This window comes from Lipotes vexillifer, unplaced genomic scaffold, assembly GCF_000442215.2.
Source record: "Lipotes vexillifer unplaced genomic scaffold, Lipotes_vexillifer_v1.1 scaffold1011, whole genome shotgun sequence".
NCBI lineage: Eukaryota > Metazoa > Chordata > Mammalia > Artiodactyla > Lipotidae > Lipotes > Lipotes vexillifer.
In genome coordinates, this window is record NW_006787698.1 from 595,634 (window position 1) to 614,262 (window position 18,629).

The window sequence follows — 18,629 nt, forward strand, 5'->3', positions numbered from 1 at the left end:
CGCCTGGGATGAAATGATGAATCCATTCAGTTCAGTTCAGTTTGGTTCACCTCAAAAGCTGCCCAGATGTGAGCCCCACTGTGGGTGGACACCAGTGGGACATGAGTTTGTCTGGAAAGCTCTGAGGAGGGGAAAACACAGCCAGGCTCTGAAGGATTTTCTCAATCCAGGAGCTTCTCGGTGCATTTCACTCAGGTCTCAATTCCAAGGTCACCTCCTCCAAGAAGCCTTCCCTGACCACCTAATCTAGGGCAAGCAGAATAAAGACCCCCCCCAAAGAGGTCCATGTCCTAATCCCCAGAACCTGTGAATGTGATACCTTACACAGCACAAGGGACTTTGCAGATGTGACTAATTTAACAATCTTGAGGATCCTTAAAGATTGAGGATCTTTCATTAAGTTAATGAAAGTGGGGACTTCCCTGGTGGTGCAGTGGTTAAGACTCCATTCTCCCAATGCAGGGGGCCCAGGTTCGATCCCTGGTCAGAGAACTAGATCCCACATGCCTGCTGCAACTAAGAGTTTGCATGCCACAAGTAAGGAGCCAGCAAGCCACAACTAAGGAGCCCGCCTGCCACAACTAAGACCTGGTGCAACCAAATATATTTTTTAAAGTTAATGAAAATGAAGTAGAGTTATATTGTATTATCCAGGTGGCCCCAAGGTAATCACAAGTGACCTTATAAAAGGGAAGCAGGAGGGTCAGAGGGAGACAGAGAAGGTGATGTGACAGTGGTAGCAGAGGTCAGAGTGATCCAGGACCACGAGCCATGGAACTCTGGCAGCCTCTAGAAGCTGGAAAAGACAAGGAAATGGATTCTTTCCTGAAGCCTCCTGAAGGAACCTGCCACCCATTTTAGACTTCTGACCTCCAAAACTCTAATAAATGTGTTGTTTAAAAATATTGAGCTTGTGGTAATTTGTTACAGCAGCCATAGGACACTCATACATCTCAAGTAGCCCCTTCTCATCACTTTCCATATATCTCCCTGTTTTATTATCTTCAGATCATTTACCAGGACCCGAAAGGGTTTTTTTGTGTGTTTATTGTGCCATCAGTCCCACCAGACAGACTGTGATCTCCATGAGGGCAGAAATCTTACGTCTTATTCTCTGATGTGTCCCCAGTGACTGAGCACGTCTTTGACACAGAACAAACATTTGTAAAAGGAAGGGAGGAGGCTAGGGAAGGAACGACTTCTTTAGAGGGACAACTCAGAGGCAAACAACGGGGGGGACATCTGGGAGTGAATGTTTGTAGGGGGAGGTAGATTTGGAGCCTGGTCTTTGAGTCTCTAACTGTGACTCAAGATAAACTTGGGTGTGGGGGGGCGTCCAGGGTGCTTCCTTGTGAAGCTGTGTGGATCGTAAGAACTGCCCCAGTCCTCAGGTGAGCGCTAGGGACACGGGATCGATGTGTAGGTTCCCGGAGCCCAACACACAAGGTAAGCGCTCAACGCTGAGTTCTACGTTTGCTGAATAAAAGAACAAACCACAGGGAATGTAGCTACCAGCAGTCACGTCGCGTGACGACGAAATTTTAACCAGTAGCTCCTAACCTCTAGAGGGCGCAGCGCCTCATCCTCGGAACTTCAAATCCACACCGACGCCGGAATCTTTTGCTGCGCCCTTACCGAGGTTGCAACTGGGGAGGGAATACAGACGGACTCGAATGTTGACAGGCGGGGATCTGAACCAATGAAAAGGCAAGCTGTGTGCGCAGCAGCCAATAACAGCGGTTGAAGGAAGTGACGGAAGCGGAAATACAAGGATAGATGGTCGGGGAAGTTCGACAAGCACTCAGGCTAATCAGTATTCTCGTGGTCGTGAGGAGAGTAGAAGGTAAAGATGTCGGAGCGAAAAGTTTTAAACGTAAGTTTTGGGCAACTAGGGTTTTCGACCTGGGGCGGGACATCTCGGAGCTCGGGCCGAGGAGGGCTACTTATACTCTTCTATTAGGGCCTTTGCTTTCTTCCCCAACGGCCTTCTGCAGGGCGGGGCTCTCTAGAACCCTCCTAATCACCTTCTGCGGGGGGTGGGCCTTCACTAAGCCTTCCCCTTGAGGCTGGGGTGTACCCAGTCACCTGTGGGGGCGGAGCTTAGGCTATATACCCAATCACTTCTGATAGGATTTTCTGAAGGGAATTATCCTGTCACTCCCGTTGGGGCGGAGCTTCCTTAGGATGTTGGTATTCTCACTTTACATTCTCATCTCCAGGAGGCGTGGCTCTGTTAAGTCTCTCCCCGCTTGGGGTTCTAGCCAATCGTGTTCCTTGGAGGGATTAGGCTTTGCTAAACTCTTCTGCTCCGCTGGCAGGGACCCTTCCAGTTGCCTCAACTTCTCCCAGTTCTGTTGGGGAAAACTGGGACTCAGGGTGTGGAGCTGGTCTCTGGAAGGCAGAATTCAGCTTCTGGAGAAGAGCGCTCTGGAATTCTGAGTCCCTGTTCCCCGCCCTTCAGCAGGGTGTGTGCTCCCAGGAAGGGGGTGAGCTCCCCAGCCTGGGAGTGTGTAAGCCTAAGATGTCTGGACGGAGTAGAGAGGAGACCTTCAGACTGGTGGCTTGGAGCCCAGGATGATGTCCCTTACAGTGACTCAGTGCTCTAATCTTTTAAACACCTATATTAGGAATTCAGCCCCAGCCAGCCCCAGTGCAGTGTGCCGGACTTCGAGTCCGTGAAAGTCCTTCCATCCCGAGGATCCAACTGGCAGCCCAGCTATTTCCATAACTTGCTGGTAGATACTTCTGTGTGCCAGGCACAGCTCTAAGTGCCTTGTTCATCAGGTCTTCTCAGGGGGACAGGTTATCCCTTCTTCAGATGAGGAAACTGAGGCCCAGAGAGGTTATGTAATAGCCAGAGAATAGAGGAATCAAACCCAGACACCCCTCTCCGCCAGCTCTGTAACTGATGCTCCTAATAACTGTACCACAGTTTCCCCAGAGCTGTGTCCCTGGGTCTGAATCCTGGATCTGCTGCTCACACTGTGTGACCCTGAGTAGCTGAAACCACCAGAACTCAGTTTCCTCCTCTGTGAAATGGGTACACCATTCTCTGTTTCATAGAGTCTTTTCAAGGATTCCATGAGGCAGGGGACATAAAGCTCTCTGTGTACTACGTGGAGCCTAGTAAGTGCTCAAAATGCAAAGTGCTTTATTTTCTGATTATCGTATGTAGTTCTCTCATAATCCAAACTCTCCTTCCCCACATCTCCCATCTCAGGCTCCCGTGCAGAAAGAGTTAATGCAACAGGCTTGAGGCTGCTGCCTTAGAAAGGCTGGCTCGCAATGCTGGACTTTGGCTGGTATCCGGGAACCTGAATTTTGGGATGGTTCCCAATGTTCTCTGAGAAGAATGGCTCCCTGGGGTTAAACTGTTTGTACAAACAGTGCGGTTTATGCTGAGCACCCGCTCCCCTCCGGGAGTCTAGAGTCTGGAATCATCATATGTGCCGGGCAGAGATGCCTACACACCAGCCCCCAGTGAAAACCTTGGGTGCTGGGTCTTCCTGAGCTTCCCTGGGGGACATTTCACACACGTTGTCACAATATATCACTGGGAGAATTGACTCCATCAGAAGTCTCTGGAAGCTTGTGTCCGGTCTCCCTGGGCCCCTCCCCACATGCCTTTTCCCTTGGCTCGTTTTTCTCTGTATCCCTTTGCTGTAATGAATAGTAGCCATGAGGACAAGTGTATGCGAGTCCTAGGAGTCTTCTCACCAAATCCTCAAACGTGGGAGTGGTCTTGGGGACCCAGACACAGCTCCCCAGAGCTCCTTCCCTCTGCCCCCGGCCTGCCCCTGCATCTGAAAGCAGCTCCCCTGACCATTCCTTTCTCCCCACAGAAATACTACCCACCCGACTTCGACCCTTCAAAGATCCCCAAGCTCAAGCTGCCTAAAGACCGGCAGTATGTGGTGCGGCTGATGGCCCCCTTCAACATGAGGTGAGCGACCCCGCAGGGCCCCTGCACTGGTCATGGTGGACAGACCCAGTGCCCGGCACCCACAGAGAGCGTCCCGTCCCCAGTGCTCAGACCGGGTCGTCGGTCCTGGCTCAGACGTGGACCCAGTGAGCAAGTGACCGTGCCAGACCTCACCCTCCTGCCGTTCAGGACTAATCTCCCTGATGTCTCAGAGCTCCCAGCTGGTACCTGTGTCGAGATCTCAGTCACTGGTAGTAAGAGTGAGCACACGAGACAGGGTCCTGTATGTACATTCACTTCCTCCAGCAATCCTGTCCGTTCCCACCCCAGGGCCTTTGCACAAGCTGTTGCCTCTGCCTGGGACACTTTTCTTTCTGCTCTCACATGGCTGGCTCTTTTTTTTTTCTTTTTTGGATGAGTTGGGTCTTCGTTGTGGTGCGTGGGCTTCTCATTGTGGCTTCTCGTTGCTGAGCACGGGCTCAAGGTGTTCAGGCTTCAGTAGTTGTGGCTCGCGGGCTCTAGAGCGCAGGCTCAGTAGTTGTGGCGCACGGGCTTAGTTGCTCTGTGGCATGTGGGATCTTCCCGGGCCAGGGCTCGAACCCGTGTTCCCGCATTGGCAGGCAGATTCTTAACCACTGCGCCACCAGGGAAGCCCTGGCTGGCTCTTTTTCACCCTTCAAGACTTGGCTTAGATCTCACCCCCTCAGAGAGGCCCTCTGGATCCCCCTCCCAACCCCCTCCATCCTTCCCTCCCCGTCACAGTCCCCAGGCCTTGTCCTTCATACCGCCTCGGAATTACTGTACCTGACCACAATTTTTCACATCTTAGCACATCTGAAACGAAGTGGTAATCAAAGCCACCTTTGTTAGTGAAATTCAGCCCGTGTTTACATATTCTTTTCTCTCTCCCCTTCCTTCATTCGTTTTCCCTCAGCAGTCACTTACTGGGCACCTGCTGTGCACCAGGGCCTTGGCTGGGTGCCAGGGACACTGTGAGCATCAAGACTTGCCCCCCCCACCCCCGCCCCAGGACTAGAGCCTGTACCTAGAGCCCGTGCTCCACAACAAGAGAAGCCACCGCAATGAGAAGCCCGAGCACCACAATGAAGAGTAGGCTGCACTTGCCGCAGCTAGAGAAAGCCCGCGCACAGCAACGAAGACCCAACGCAGCCAAAAATTTAAAAGATAAATAAATAAATAAATAAATAAGACTTGACCCCCTGGAGCCGTCTGGTGGGGAGTAGAGATAATACACAAGGGCTCAGGAGTATTCACGAAAGGCGCCTGTAGGACACATAGATGGTCATGAGAGAGAGAGAGGGACTGGACGGTGGCCGGGGAGGGAAGGCGCTTCTCTGGGTGGTCAGGCAAACGTCGGAAGAAATGCCAGCAGAACTGGAATCTGAGGAATGGAAGGTGTCACGGGCTATGGGGATTGCAAGGGCAAAGGCCCGGAGGTGGGACCGAGCTGGGGTGTTTGTAGGAACAGTCAGGGGGCCAGGGAGCACAGGATCTGAGCAGGAGGGGCCGCGGGAGGGCAGGGTGCGCAAGCTCTGCCTTGCTCCTTGTGGCGTCCCCCCTGGTGGAATCTGCACTTTGGAGGTCAGGATGCCCCATGAACTCCAGGCTTGCTTCCAGGAATGGGTGATAGGCGAGTCTCACCTAGTCTGGGTAGTCTGGGTGCTTCCCAAGAAGGCAGCACCTCAGCCGAGACCCAGGCAGATATTAGTGAGAAGAGTATGCCATCTAAGGGAATCAGTACACACAATGGGGCAGTCTTCTTGGGGAAGGGAGCTTCCCGTCCCTGGAGGTATGCAAGCAGCCATCTGCCAGAATGCTAAAGCGTCCTACCAGTAAGAACCAGGGTACCGAGAATGACTTGAGTCCCTGTCCTGCCCCACAGGTGTAAGACATGTGGAGAATATATCTACAAGGGCAAGAAGTTCAACGCCCGCAAAGAGACAGTGCAGAACGAGTCCTACCTGGGCCTGCCCATCTTCCGCTTCTACATCAAGTGCACGCGCTGCCTGGCAGAGATCACCTTCAAGGTAGGCGGCCAGCCAGGCTGGTCCTTCCCCCCTGGGGGCCAGTGCTCCTGTGCTCTCCCTCCAGGGAGATCCCATTTCACCTTCTCCGCAGGAAACAGCAAAGGTTTGGGGAGAAGTTCACAGCAGTGTTGTTTATAAAGGCAAAAAACCAGAAGCAACCTGGGTGTACGATGATGGGATTCAAGGGACAAACCACTGTACAGTGGAATATTGCACAGCCAGTAGTAGTCACGTTTTCACTTTGTTACTCTAAGGGTGGTATTAAAGATTTGAGGAAAGGATGAAGAGAACTTATAGTTTTCTCTTCACATACTTTTGTACTGTTTGAGCATTTTTTTTGCTAGGGATTTTTTTCCTTTGGTTAAAATAAAAAGTACATTAAAAAATAATATATTTTAATTACTTTTTTAACAACAGCTTTCTGAGACATGATTTATATGCCATGCAATTCTCTCTTTTATATTGTATAATTCAGTGGTTTATACTCCTAATGTACTAAGCTGTCTTCTCTAATTCCAGGATGTTCTCTTTACCCCAAAATTAAGCCCCAACCCTATCAGCAGTTACTCCCCATCCCTCTCCCCAGCCCCTGTCAACCACGAATCCACTTTCTGTGTCAGTGGATTGCCTATTACAGACATTTCTTTATCAGTGGAATCACCCTGTAGCCTTTTGTGTCTGGCATCTCTCACTGAGCATCATGTTTCCAAAGTCCATCAATGTTGTAGCATGTATCAGTGCTTTACTCCTTTTCAGGGCTGAATAATATTCCACTGTATGGACGGGCCACATTTTCTTTATCCATTTGCCAGCTGATGGACATATGGGTTGTCTCCAGAAAATGTTTTTTTACCTGAATTATGAAGTATGTATATACTTAGATATTAATGAATACATATGAATTTTTTTAAAGACTAGAGAAACTACCGCAAAATGTTACAAATGGGTCTTTATAGTGAAGAATTTCAAATAACTAGGATTGCATATGTGTGTGTGTGTGTGTGTGTGTGTGTGAGCATATGGTAAAAACAGAATTCCCACAGTAGTGCAGGATTAACACTGGAAAATTTGTTTACTGCTCCCCTCTGCCCAGGCAGCCCCCATGCATAGAGACATTTATAACAGTTTCTTGTATGGCTTTCAAAAAATGTGCTCTGCATACACATGCACACACAGGGATCACTCTCTTCCTTGCTCTTTCTTTTTAAATAGTAAGCTTCTTATTTTGGAATACTTTTAGATTTACGGAGAAGTTGCAAAGATAGCACAGAGAGTTCCCATCTGCCTCTCGCCAGCTTCCCCTCCTGTTAACGTCTTCCATTTCCACAGTGCATCCACCACAATAAGAAACCAACACTGGATTATTACTGTTAGCCAAATTCCAGACATGATATGGATTTCAATCTTTCCACTAATGTCACCTTTCTGTTCCAGGGTCTCATCCAGGATACCATGTTATATTTTTGCTTCTCCGTTTTATAAACGCAAATAGGAGCATATGCTTTATACATACTTGGTACGTAATTCATAATTAGGGGCAGAAGGCCAAGTGCGCGCGCGCGCGACACACACAGACACACACAGACGCCAGAAAGGGGATGTGCAGAGATCCAGAGACTTTTATTTGCAAACATGTGGAAGGCGAAGGGCAGCAGGGAGGGAGTGGGCAGGCGGAGAAGGGTCTGCAGATGTATGCTAGGGAGTTCAGCGATTCTACAAAAGGGGACAGGAGCACTAGAAAGAAAGAACTGTACTCGCCAAAGCCGTAGGCAAGAAAAAGAAAGAATTGGGGTTTTTGTGTGTTTGTTTTTTGCGGTACGCGGGCCTCTCACTGTTGTGGCCTCTCCCGTTGCGGAGCACAGGCTCCGGACGCGCAGGCTCAGCGGCCATGGCTCACGGGCCCAGCCGCTCCGCGGCATGCGGGATCCTCCCGGACCGGGGCACGAACCCGCGTCCCCTGCATCGGCAGGCGGACCCTCGACCACTGCGCCACCAGGGAAGCCCAAGAATTGGTATTAAGAGGAGTGAAACATGGAGAGAAGGTGTCCCAGGCTGCTGGCTGCTGTTCAGCAGAAACTCTTGATGCTCAGAGATGTAGGAGCTGATGTCTGCCCATCCTCCCTCCCAGACAGACCCCGAAAACACAGACTACACCATGGAGCACGGAGCCACGCGGAACTTCCAGGCTGAGAAGCTCCTGGAGGAGGAGGAGAAGAGGGTGCAGAAGGAACGGGAGGACGAGGAGCTGAACAACCCCATGAAGGTGAGTGTGCGCAGGGGCGCGCGCGTGTGCGTGTGCACGCACAGGTGCCTGTGCTTCGGTGCTGGCGGAATCGGTGCCCCTTCCTGCCTCAGGCCTCCAGGCAGGGTGATGGGGTGGGGAGTGTGGTCAGCAGAACTCTAAGATGTCCCCAGAGCCCTGACTCCTGGTCACACACCTCATCCAGTCCCAAGACTGTGCATACAAGGATCCTATTCCTGTGACTAAGTTATGTTAGGTTAAACTATGGCACAGTCGCCCTTGTAAGAGGGAGATTATCCGGATGGTCCCCTTAATACGGGTCTAGAGTCAGAGACAGAGAACGTCAGAGACATGAAGGACTGACACTGTGGAAGTAGCCACGTGGCAGGGACCAGCAGGCAGCCCCTAGGAGCTGAGAACAGCCCCTAGTCAGCAGCCAGTAAGAAGGCAGGGACCTCAGTCCCACAACCACAAGGAACTGAATTCTCCAGCAGCCTGAGTGAGCTCAGAAGAGGGCCCTGGACCCTTGATCTCAGCCTAGCAAGACTGCCAGGGAACCCAGCTGTGTCGGCCCAGACTCCCAACCCACAGAAACCAGGAGACAATGAATTTGTGTTGTTTTAAGCCACTGGGCTGGTGGCAAATTGCGGCACAGCAAGAGAAAACTAACACAGGGAGTCAGGAAGTTGGACTTCGGAACGCCAGGTGCTTCCTGCAGCCAGGTGCCCTGCAGTTTTCTAAGGAGATTCCCATTAGGCTAGTTTGGATTAAGACTAGAAATAGAGAAGGAAACGTTCTCTTGACCTGGCTGTGTTACCTTGGCCAAGGCACTTGGCCTCTCTGTGTCTCAGCATCCTCATCTGTAAAATGAGATGAGATTGTGCCCCCCTCGTACACTTGTGGTGAGGGTTAAATGAGTTCATACACATAAAACCCTTAGAACACAGCTTGGCACATAGTAATTCATAAATATTGATACTCCTTTTGTTATCCCTTAAAGAAGTTATTTTCATCTTTAACTGGACATTTTTTTCGTCTTTCTCATAAATAGTAGGAAGTCCATGTTCTCCTCTGTCTCCTCCCACCCCCATAATTCCCATCTCTCCCTGGACCCTCACACCTCTGCCAGCTATGTTTTCTGATCAAGCCATGTCAGATCTGATCCGATGTTTTCAGCAGCCGTGCGGAGCAGCAGGGAGGGAAATAGGCCTTAGAGGCAGTTTGCTGTATTCCTGGAGCTTCCTCTGTCCATGTGCTGCTCTAGTGCTGCTACACTGGCCAGCACGGGGTTATTACCCTGGTACTGGTTAGCTGTCCTTGTGTAACAAGTCGACTCAAAACTTTGCAACTTCCAGCATTTATTATCCCACAGTTTCTGAGGGTCAGGAATCCAGGAGCAGCTTTGCTAGATGGTTCTGTGGATCCCTCCCAAGGTCACAGTCAAGCTGTCTGCTGCGGCTGCCTCATCTGATGGCTCAGCTGGGGCTGGAGGAGCCACTTCCAGGGTGGCCTCCTCACGTGGCCTTTCCCTGGAGGCTTCATGTCCTGTCCACGTGGGCCTCTCCACAGCGCTGCTTGAGCCTCCTCACAACATGGGGCCTTCTCCCCCTCCCCCAGCGAGAGTCCCAGAGAGAACAAGGAGGAGCCCCGGGCCTTTTATGACCTGTCTCAGAAGGGACACACCGTCATTGGTCCTGTTGTGTTCATCAGAAGCGAGTTACTACAACAGCCCACCCTCACAGGGAGGGGAGTTAGGCTCCACCTCTGGAAGGGAGGAGCGTGAAAGAATTTGTGGACGTATTTTCAAACCACCACAACTGCCATTTCCCAGAGGGTTAGTTCAACAGGGTCACATAGCCAGGAAGCAGCCAAGGCAGGATTCATTCCCAGCCCCGCCTAGCTCCAAAGCCACCTCTCTGAGACCTGGTGGGGCTGCCCTCACCTCTCTGAGCCTCAGTTCCTTTGTAAAGTGGGGGTTATTGCGAAGATTAAACATGATTATGTCTGGAAACATCTTAGCCTGGAGCCTGGCACACACCAGTTGCTCAGATCGTCTTTTTTTTAAATCTTTATTACTTTTGCTTAGTGACGGAGCCAGGCTGGAAGTCCAGGCCACCTGGCTCCACCGTTGACCAGCTGCATGGTCTTGGGCAGTCACTTCCCCTCCCTGAGCCTCAGTGTTCCGAGCCGTGAAATGAGTACAGCTGTGGGACCGGGTGCTGTGGATCGAGGCCCGAGGGTCGGGGGGGTCTCCCCTTGCCCATGGTGACCCCAGAGGCCAGGCAGGCCGCGTGGAGGGGTGGAATCCCAGCTCGCTCAGCCCTGCGTCTGCACACCTGCCAGGTGCTGGAGAACAGAACCAAGGACTCCAAGCTGGAGATGGAGGTTCTGGAGAACCTGCAGGAGCTCAAGGACCTGAACCAGCGGCAGGCGCACGTGGACTTCGAGGCCATGCTGCGGCAGCACCGCCTGTCGGAGGAGGAGCAGCGGAAGCACGAGCAGGCGGAGGACGAGCGGGAGGCGGCGTGAGTCCCAGGGCACCCGTCCCCCGCAGCCTCTATAGGGTCCTTCCCTCTGCCTGGAATCCCCCCTTCTGGACCTTTCCACAGCTCCCTCGTGCATCACCGTCTCAGGGAGGCCTTCCCCGCATCTCCCTCCCCATCTTGCTTTTTGTCTCATGGCGTCTGTGTCGGGGCCCCCAGGATCACCCCCAGGTTTGATGAGTTAATTACAGTGAAAAGTTACAGGGAAAAATCAGCAGAAGGAAAAGGCAGGTGGGGCAGAGTTGGAGGACTGGGCTCAGACTTTCAGAGACCTCTCCCGGTGGAGTCCCACAGGGCAGGCTTAATCCCCCCAGATGAGACGTGACAGCAGAGGGAGGGGCGCTCCCCGGGGAGGCCCACGAGACCCAGCCCGGGGTTCTCTCTGGGGGCCGGCCACGCAGGCACCTCGGCCCGGCCCGGCCGAGACCCCAGACCCAGGAGGAGAGCAGGTGCCTGTGCGGACCCCGTGTCTGCGCGGTGTCGGGGCGGGGGCCCCCAAGTCCAGATCCAGATGCCCCCCAAGGGCTGGCCTGGTGAGCCAACCTTTCTGAGGATCTGGCCTCAGGCCTGCTGTGTTCATGCTTTTTCCCAACACCTCCCACTCTCTGGAACCTTCTTGCTGATTTGCCCCTTTCCTGATTTATTATCTATCTCCCCTCATCTAAAGTCTGAACAGGGACTTGGTCTGACCTCTGCATCCATGGTCTGGAGCACGGTCAGACACATACTAGCTGCTGTTGGGTTGGCAGGTCAGTGATACCATAAATAACAGTGAGAGGAGTCTGCATTTAGCGAGCCCCTCCTCGGTGCCAGGCACTGTTCTGAGTTTAGCTCTGTCGTTATGGTGGTCAAGAGAACTGAGGTTCAAGGAGCTCCCAGCACAGCCCTGACTGAGGCCCCCCAGCTGGGGTTCAAACTCAGAATGGTTCTGGCTTCCAGGCACTTAACCACCCCACTGGGCTCAGTGGACAAAGAACTTTTTTTTTTTTGGCTGTGTTGGGTCGGGTCTTTGTTGCTGCGCGCAGGCTTTCTCTAGTTGCAGCAAGCAGGGGCTACTCTTTGTTGTGGTGCCCGGGCTTCTCATTGCAGTGGCTTCTCTTGTGGAGCATGGGCTCTAGGCACGTGGGCTTCAGTAGTTGCAGCACACAGGCTCAGCAGTTGTGTCTCGTGAGCTCTAGAGCACAGGCTCAGTAGTTGTGGCGCACGGGCTTAGTTGCTCTATAGCATGTGGGATCTTCCTGGACCAGGGCTCGAACCCACATCCCCTGCATTGGCAGGCAGACTCCCAACCGCTGTGCCACTAGGGAAGCCCCTGGACAAAGAATTATTTTTTAAGTTATTTGTGCATCTCCATCCCCCACTCAGTGAGATTAGGACAGGGCAGCCAGGCAGTGCACCTCAGTCAGGGTTGCGGGGGGGGCGGGCAGCCATTGTCCCACAACAGAGCATGTTCCCAAGTCCCACGTTCCTTCCCGCAGGGCCTTAGTGGAAGAATCTAGGAAACGAAGACTCCTGGAAGACTCTGATTCAGAGGAGGATGCTGCTCCCACCCAGCCCCAGCAGGCCCTCCTGCCCAACCCCACCGCCATCCTGGACGAGGTGAGTGCGGCCTGCCCGCATCTCCACATGCTCTCAGGTGCAGCAGGGACAGAGTAAGCCAGAGGTTGGCTTAACTTTGTCTTGAAAGGCCAGTCTGGGTCATAAGTGATCAACTCCACCGCCATAGCACTAAACAGCTGTAGATAGTACATGAATAAGTGGGCACGGCCGGGTGCCGATAAAACTTTATTTACAAAAACAGGTGGCAGGCCTCCGGGACTGTAGTTTTCCACCCCTGCTTCAGCTGCAGAAACAAGGAGACTCCCCACACTTACAGACATCAGGCAGACGTTTATTTCTGAGTCACTTCACAGTCCTGGGCTGGACTCCCAGGCAGCCGTGCTCCATGCAGTCACTCAGGGATCCAGGCTCCTCCCATCTCCTACTTCTGCCCCGTCCTAGAACATGGATGCCAACTCCGCAGTCACAGCTGGCTCAGAGCACCCTGGGGTTCCACTTGCAGGAAGGCGGAGCACATGTGGAGGACCACCAGCCAGCGCCTGGAGGCCCAGGTTCAGATGCAGCCCACCTCCATTCCCCTCGAGTCCCAATGGCCGGGCGTAGTCACATGGCCGCATCCTGCGGCAAGGGAGGCTGGGAGCTGCCTCCTCTAGCTGCCCTTGCTGGCAGAAAGAAAGAAGAGGATTTGGGGAGGGAGCTAGCATTTTCTGCCACAGATATCTTATCCAAGGTGGTCAAGGCCACTCTGGTTTGTTAATCGAAGGAGGGGGTTAAAGTGGGAAATCATAAATAGCACAGACACCCCCAGAAACTTATTATTTTAATTCAGAACATGTTCCTGGTCTGCATTAGTTAAATACAAGTCCAGCCACTGGACAGGACCCAAGTGACAGCCACTTCAACTACATGGAAGTTACTTTTCTCTCGAATAACAGTTGTGCGGGGCTGTGCAGAACAGAGAAGGTGGACCCTGGTGTCCGGGTCCTCATTGTCCTGCCGTCCCAAGGATGATGCCCTCATTGCAAGGCAGCTCAGTGCCACATCTGCATCCCAGCCAGTGGAAAGAGGTGGGGACAAGGGAGGAGGACATTGAGGGTAACTATACCCTTGATTGAGTACATCCTTCTGCTCACACCCCATTGGTCAGAACTGAACCACCTGACCACATCCTGCTGCAAAGGAGGCTGGGAAATGTAGTCTTTCACTGAGGCAGCCATGTTCCAGCTGAGAATTCTGTAAGTGTCTGAAGAGAGCGGGTTTGGGGGTAGTGTACTCTCACTCTCACCCATTAACGTTTTGACATAGAACCAAGGTGTTTTCCTCGAGGCTGTATCCCTGATCAGAGTTCTCACGCTGTCTCTCTTGGATAAACCAGCCTCAGAATTCATGGTCTAAAGTTTCCTCTTCCTTTTTTCTTTCAAGTGGAACAAGAGATAGAAGGTACTTTCAGAGCAGTCTGGCCTTGTATGATTTCCCCCCAGTCTTTTTTTTTTTTTTTTAATAAATTTAGTTAGTTAGTTAGTTAGTTTTGGCTGCGTTGGGTCTTCACTGCTGCTGCGCGGGCTTTCTCTAGTTGCAGCGAGCGGGGGCTACTCTTCGTCGTGGTGCCCAGGCTTCTCATTGCGGTGGCTTCTCTTGTTGCGGAGCACGGGCTCTAGGCGTGTGGGCTTTAGTAGTTGCAGCACGCAGGCTCAGTAGTTGTGGTTCGCAGGCTCAGTAGTTGCAGCACACAGGCTCAGTATTTGCAGCACACAGGCTCAGTAGTTGTGGCTCACGGACTCTAGAGCACAGGCTCAGTAGTTGTGGCACACGGGCTTAGCTGCTCTGCGGCATGTGGGATCTTCCCGGACCAGGGCTCGAACCCATGTCCCCTGCATTGGCAGGCGGATTCTTAACCACTGCGCCACCAGGGAAGCCCACCTGCCAGTCTCTTACAGTTACGTTGCTCGTAGCTAATTTGATGGTGGACTTCTTGTATTTTGCTTTACACAGACTTCACCATAACTTTTACGGAAACATCTCTCTTTCACCCCTCTGTTCCCTGGGTTTAGTTTAATGGGGACATGTAATGGCGTTTGACGAAAGGTGAAGGATAGCAGCTATCTCCGTCAGTCAGTTCAGTGGTGCCAGATAAGCAAGTTTCGGCTAGGATTGCCGGTCTCTCCCTGTGCCCACAGCGGACGGCCTCTGTCTCTATTACCACACACGGGGGATGCAGTGAGGCCGCTGTGTCCTCCTCCTGCCCCCACTCCCCGCCCCAACTGTGCCAGTCCCCTCGGATGGGCCAGGCTCAGTCCTGCTTCCCATCTCTTCTTGCTGACTTCAGCACTGCGTTCTGACCTCGGCTCTGCTGGCCCCCGATCAGCAGTAGCTGTCCCCCCGACGCTGTCACACCACCCTAACTTCTTTCTTTCACATCACTGATCAAGACAGTGGTGTCTGGGGACTTCCCTGGCGGTCCAGTGGTTAAGACTTCCTATTCCCAATGCAGGGGGCACAGGTTTGATCCCTGGTCGGGGAACTAAGATCCCTCATGCCGTGCAGCAAAAAAAGAAAAAGACGATGGTGTCCTGAGCATCTACTTGCTCATCCACCCTCTTCCTCCCCAGATGGTAAGCTCTGTGCGGGCAGCCCCCTGCTGTCATGCTCCCCCCGCACCCTCAGCTCCCAGCTCCGACAGGGCCTCCTGCACCTAGTGGTTTCCAGTTCCTCTATTTAAACATCAAACAGATAAAAGGGGTCTCTTCTGGTGCGACTGAAGAGCTGGAGGTGGGGCTGAGCCCCTCTCTGCCTCCCGCTAACTGGTCCCCAAAGTGGGTGCCCCCATCTTCTGTCATTCCCTCAAACATGTTGATTGAGCACCTACTACAGACCCAGCAGTGAACAAGGCAGGACCCCGCAGCTTGGTTGTGGAGGCAGTTAATAAGGCAGTGGAGGCCACTGCGGGCACAGACATGCAGCACACACTTGAGCTTGAAATGTGAGGAAAGGCTTCCCAGGGGAGCAGATACTTGAGATGGGTATTGGAGGATGAGTAGGAGTTCACCAAGTGAACTAGAAGCAAAGGGGGCATTCCAGGTGGAGGGAATGGCATGGGTAAAGGCATGGAGGTGAGTGGTCACAGTGTGATTTAGGAAGTGTAAGCGCAGGGTGTGGGGGGGCACAGAGGAGTTTCGAGCAGGAGAGAGTTGGTCAGCACAGCAGGGGGAGTGGGAATGGTAGAGATCCTGGCTCAGCTGGGTACTAGGAACCGGGCTGCCAGAAAAGGAGCAGGATCTGGGACAGACCCCCCAGTCATGCCTGCCCCCCACTACCCCCGCCACAAACTGCAGGCCCCAAAAGCCAAGAGGAAGGCGGAGAGCTGGGAGCGCAGTGTGGGCACCTTTGGCAGCAGTCCCCAGCTGTCTGGCCTGGTTGTGGTGAAGAAAACAGACCTGGGCCGCAGCATCCAGCGAGGAGGAGTCCTGCCCGCCCCAGGTAGGTTCCTGCAGTCCCTTAGCTTCATGCAGTGCCAAGGGCGGCCACCAGGTGGCAACAGCACCCCCGGTGCTGTTCCGGTGCGGGGTGAGGTATGCCCCCGACCAGGGGTAAGGGGAGAAGGGCTGCAGTTCCCTTTTTTTCTTGTAATTACAAGAGGAGCAAGTGCTCGCTTTTAAAACCCAAGTCAGATAGAGGCGTGTAGGACAAATTGTCCGCACCTCGGTGGTTGTGTCGCCGATGCTCTGTGTGTGTGGCTCCTCGGACCCTCGGGAGATGGAGAATTAGGGTGAGGTCGGCCCGATGAGATTGGTCCTCAGCTTCCTGTCCTGGAAGATTCTCATGACAACAGGACCAGCCTCGTAGGGCCTCGTAGGGTTTGGGGGCTGGTTCCATGAGCTGCTCCATGTCGGGTGCCTGCAGTAGATCCTGGCACCCAGCGAGCCTTGCGGATACACGAGCCATTGTTATCAGAACAGTTATTACCCCATTTATCAGATGAGGAGACTGAGGCCCAGAGAGGTGAAGCTGTTTGTGCAAAGCCACACAGCCAGGGTGGGTGGTGGAGCCAGGGTCTGCCCCTCTTTGTCACTTGGGACTTGGAGTGTTTCCATTTTCTGTGTTGCACCCCCGGCACGGGCACCTCTGCCCACCTAGATCAGCTTTCAGAAGCGGAGCTGCTGGGTCAAGGGGTGTGCGGTTTAAACCGTGATGGGTCTGCCAGGCACTTTCCACAAAGGCTGCAAACAAGCAGGAATGGCCGAGCCCGCTCTCCCAGCTTCAGCCAGGCCCAGCCCACCTGGAACTGTCCCGAGGTGGGCTGCCGGGACGAGGAGGCACGGTGGGCTAGCTCTCGCCTCTCCCCCAGACCGAGCCCGCTCCCAGCTTCAGCCAGGCCCAGCCCACCTGGAACTGTCCCGAGGGGGGCTGCCGGGACGAGGAGGCACGGTGGGCTAGCTCTCGCCTCTCCCCCAGATGTAATGAAGAACGGGCAGGTGGCTGGCCCTGCGCCCCAGACGTCTGGCACCTCCTCCCTGAGCCAGCTGGGTGTGTATTCCGACAGTGAGGACAGCAGCGGCAGCAACTGAGCCCTGCCCCCAGGCCCTTCCCCAGGTCAAGATCACACAGTGAGCTCCAGCCTGTGGTCGGGGCAGGAGGCCCTGGGACCAACCAGAGTCACCACCGGACAAGCACAAATGACCTCCAAGGCTGGCGGGGTCAGCAAGGGCTTCAGCTGAGGGACTCAGTTTCTCTCCCGTCCCCCACCATCCCCCCTCCGGAGCTCGGGGTCCCCAGCTCACGTGGCGACATCCCCGGAGCAGCTTCTGTCAGGCCTTCGAGGTCGTCGCGGCTGACATCCCGAGATGCTCTGGGCATGTGGGTGAGCCCACCCACCAGTGGTTGGCTCCATCCCCGCCACAGAACCGTCTGGAACCCATGAAAGGAACCTGCTGATCTGGCTTGCGGGTACCTTCTCTCTGCCAGCATCTGAGGAGGGGGCTGCAGAAGCATGCAACCTAGCCAGTCCTGGACTCTTGACTCAGAAACTGCGAGATGATAAATGTTCCTTGTTTCATACACTCAGTTTGGGGATAATTTGTGAAGCAGCGGTGGCAAGCTGATACGGTCATGTAACCAGCAAGTCTGATTCCAAAGCTCATGTTCTTTCAGGGTTGCCAGATCCCAGCTTGTGTGATCTCCTGCTGCAGCATTTTCTAGTTGAAGGTCCTGTGCCCCCGCCAGACTGCTTCACAGCTTGGTCAGTCCCCATCTCTGGTCTCCCACCCTTCCCGGGGTCACAGATGTTAGCCCTTCTCTCACACACAGACACACACAGACAGACTGTCATCTGGCATTTGGTAATGAGGCTTTGTGTTTTTCACTGTCAGAGTTTAGGGGATGAAACGCCCCCACTTTGGGGATTCGCTTCCCTACGGTGATTTCCTGGCTTAGGGACAGCACAATGAGGTGAACCAGGGTCCAACCAGGGCTTCTGATGAGGGCTTGGGGGTCTTATATTACAGCTCCATGGCTGCAAAGACAGGACCTGGGTGGGTCTGATCCCAAAGCCCTGACAGGGACTCCCCTGGCGGTCCGGTGGTTAAGACTCCTCGCTTCCACCGCAAGGGGCGCGGGATCGAACCTTGGTCGGGAAACTAAGATCCCACGTGCCTCTCGGCGTGACCAAAAAAAAAAAAAGCCCTGATGGTGAGGACTGAAGCCAGCCCACCCTGGCAGCTAGGGAGAACTGGTGCCTCGTGCATCTCTTCCCAGTTTTGCACCCAGCAGCATCATATCTATGGCTTAAAATTGGCCACCACGGAGTGTTTACACCATGGAAATCGGCAGATGCTGCTTGGTGAGGACTGAAGCCAGCCCACCCTGGCAGCTAGTGAGAACTGGTGCCTCGTGCATCTCTTCCCAGTTTTGCACCCAGCAGCATCATATCTATGGCTTAAAATTGGCCACCACGGAGTGTTTACACCATGGAAATCGGCAGATGCTGCTAACCAGTTCCCCACGCCAGAGCCAGTTGTGAAGTCCGTACCAGCGCACCACTGCCCATTTTTTCCCCCAACTTAGCATCCTGCAGACAGTGCCCTGGACGTGGGCCATTCAGAGACTCTGGGTTAAAATGTCATCCAGGGCTTCCCTGGTGGCGCAGTGGTTGGGAGTCCGCCTGCCGATGCAGGGGACACGGGTTCGTGCCCCGGTCTGGGAGGATCCCACATGCCGCGGAGCGGCTGGGCCCGTGAGCCGTGGCCGCTGAGCCTGCGCGTCTGGAGCCTGTGCTCCGCAACGGGAGAGGCCACAACAGTGAGAGGCCCGCGTACTGG

At 53.8% G+C, this 18,629-nt stretch overlaps 1 protein-coding gene across 1 annotated transcript; it reads left to right on the forward strand.

Moving 5' to 3' along the window:
- The first annotated feature begins 1,849 nt into the window (after positions 1-1,849).
- YJU2 (YJU2 splicing factor homolog) lies at positions 1,850-16,880 on the forward strand. The gene is made up of 8 exons (XM_007460521.1): positions 1,850-1,873; positions 3,843-3,943; positions 5,826-5,970; positions 8,099-8,233; positions 10,556-10,737; positions 12,234-12,354; positions 15,648-15,792; positions 16,768-16,880. Exons 1-8 carry the CDS (start codon positions 1,850-1,852, stop codon positions 16,878-16,880), a joined length of 966 nt encoding a protein of 321 aa, XP_007460583.1.
- The last annotated feature ends 1,749 nt before the right edge of the window (positions 16,881-18,629 follow it).

What these genes read in the sequence shown, in the direction of transcription:
- YJU2 (XM_007460521.1), top strand. Translation starts at nt 1,850, where the DNA reads ATGTCGGAGCGAAAAGTTTTAAAC. An exon ending in CCACCGCCATCCTGGACGAG is followed by an intron (nt 12,355 to 15,647) that starts GTGAGTGCGGCC and finishes CACAAACTGCAG; the next exon opens with GCCCCAAAAGCCAAGAGGAA. An exon ending in AGGAGTCCTGCCCGCCCCAG is followed by an intron (nt 15,793 to 16,767) that starts GTAGGTTCCTGC and finishes CCTCTCCCCCAG; the next exon opens with ATGTAATGAAGAACGGGCAG.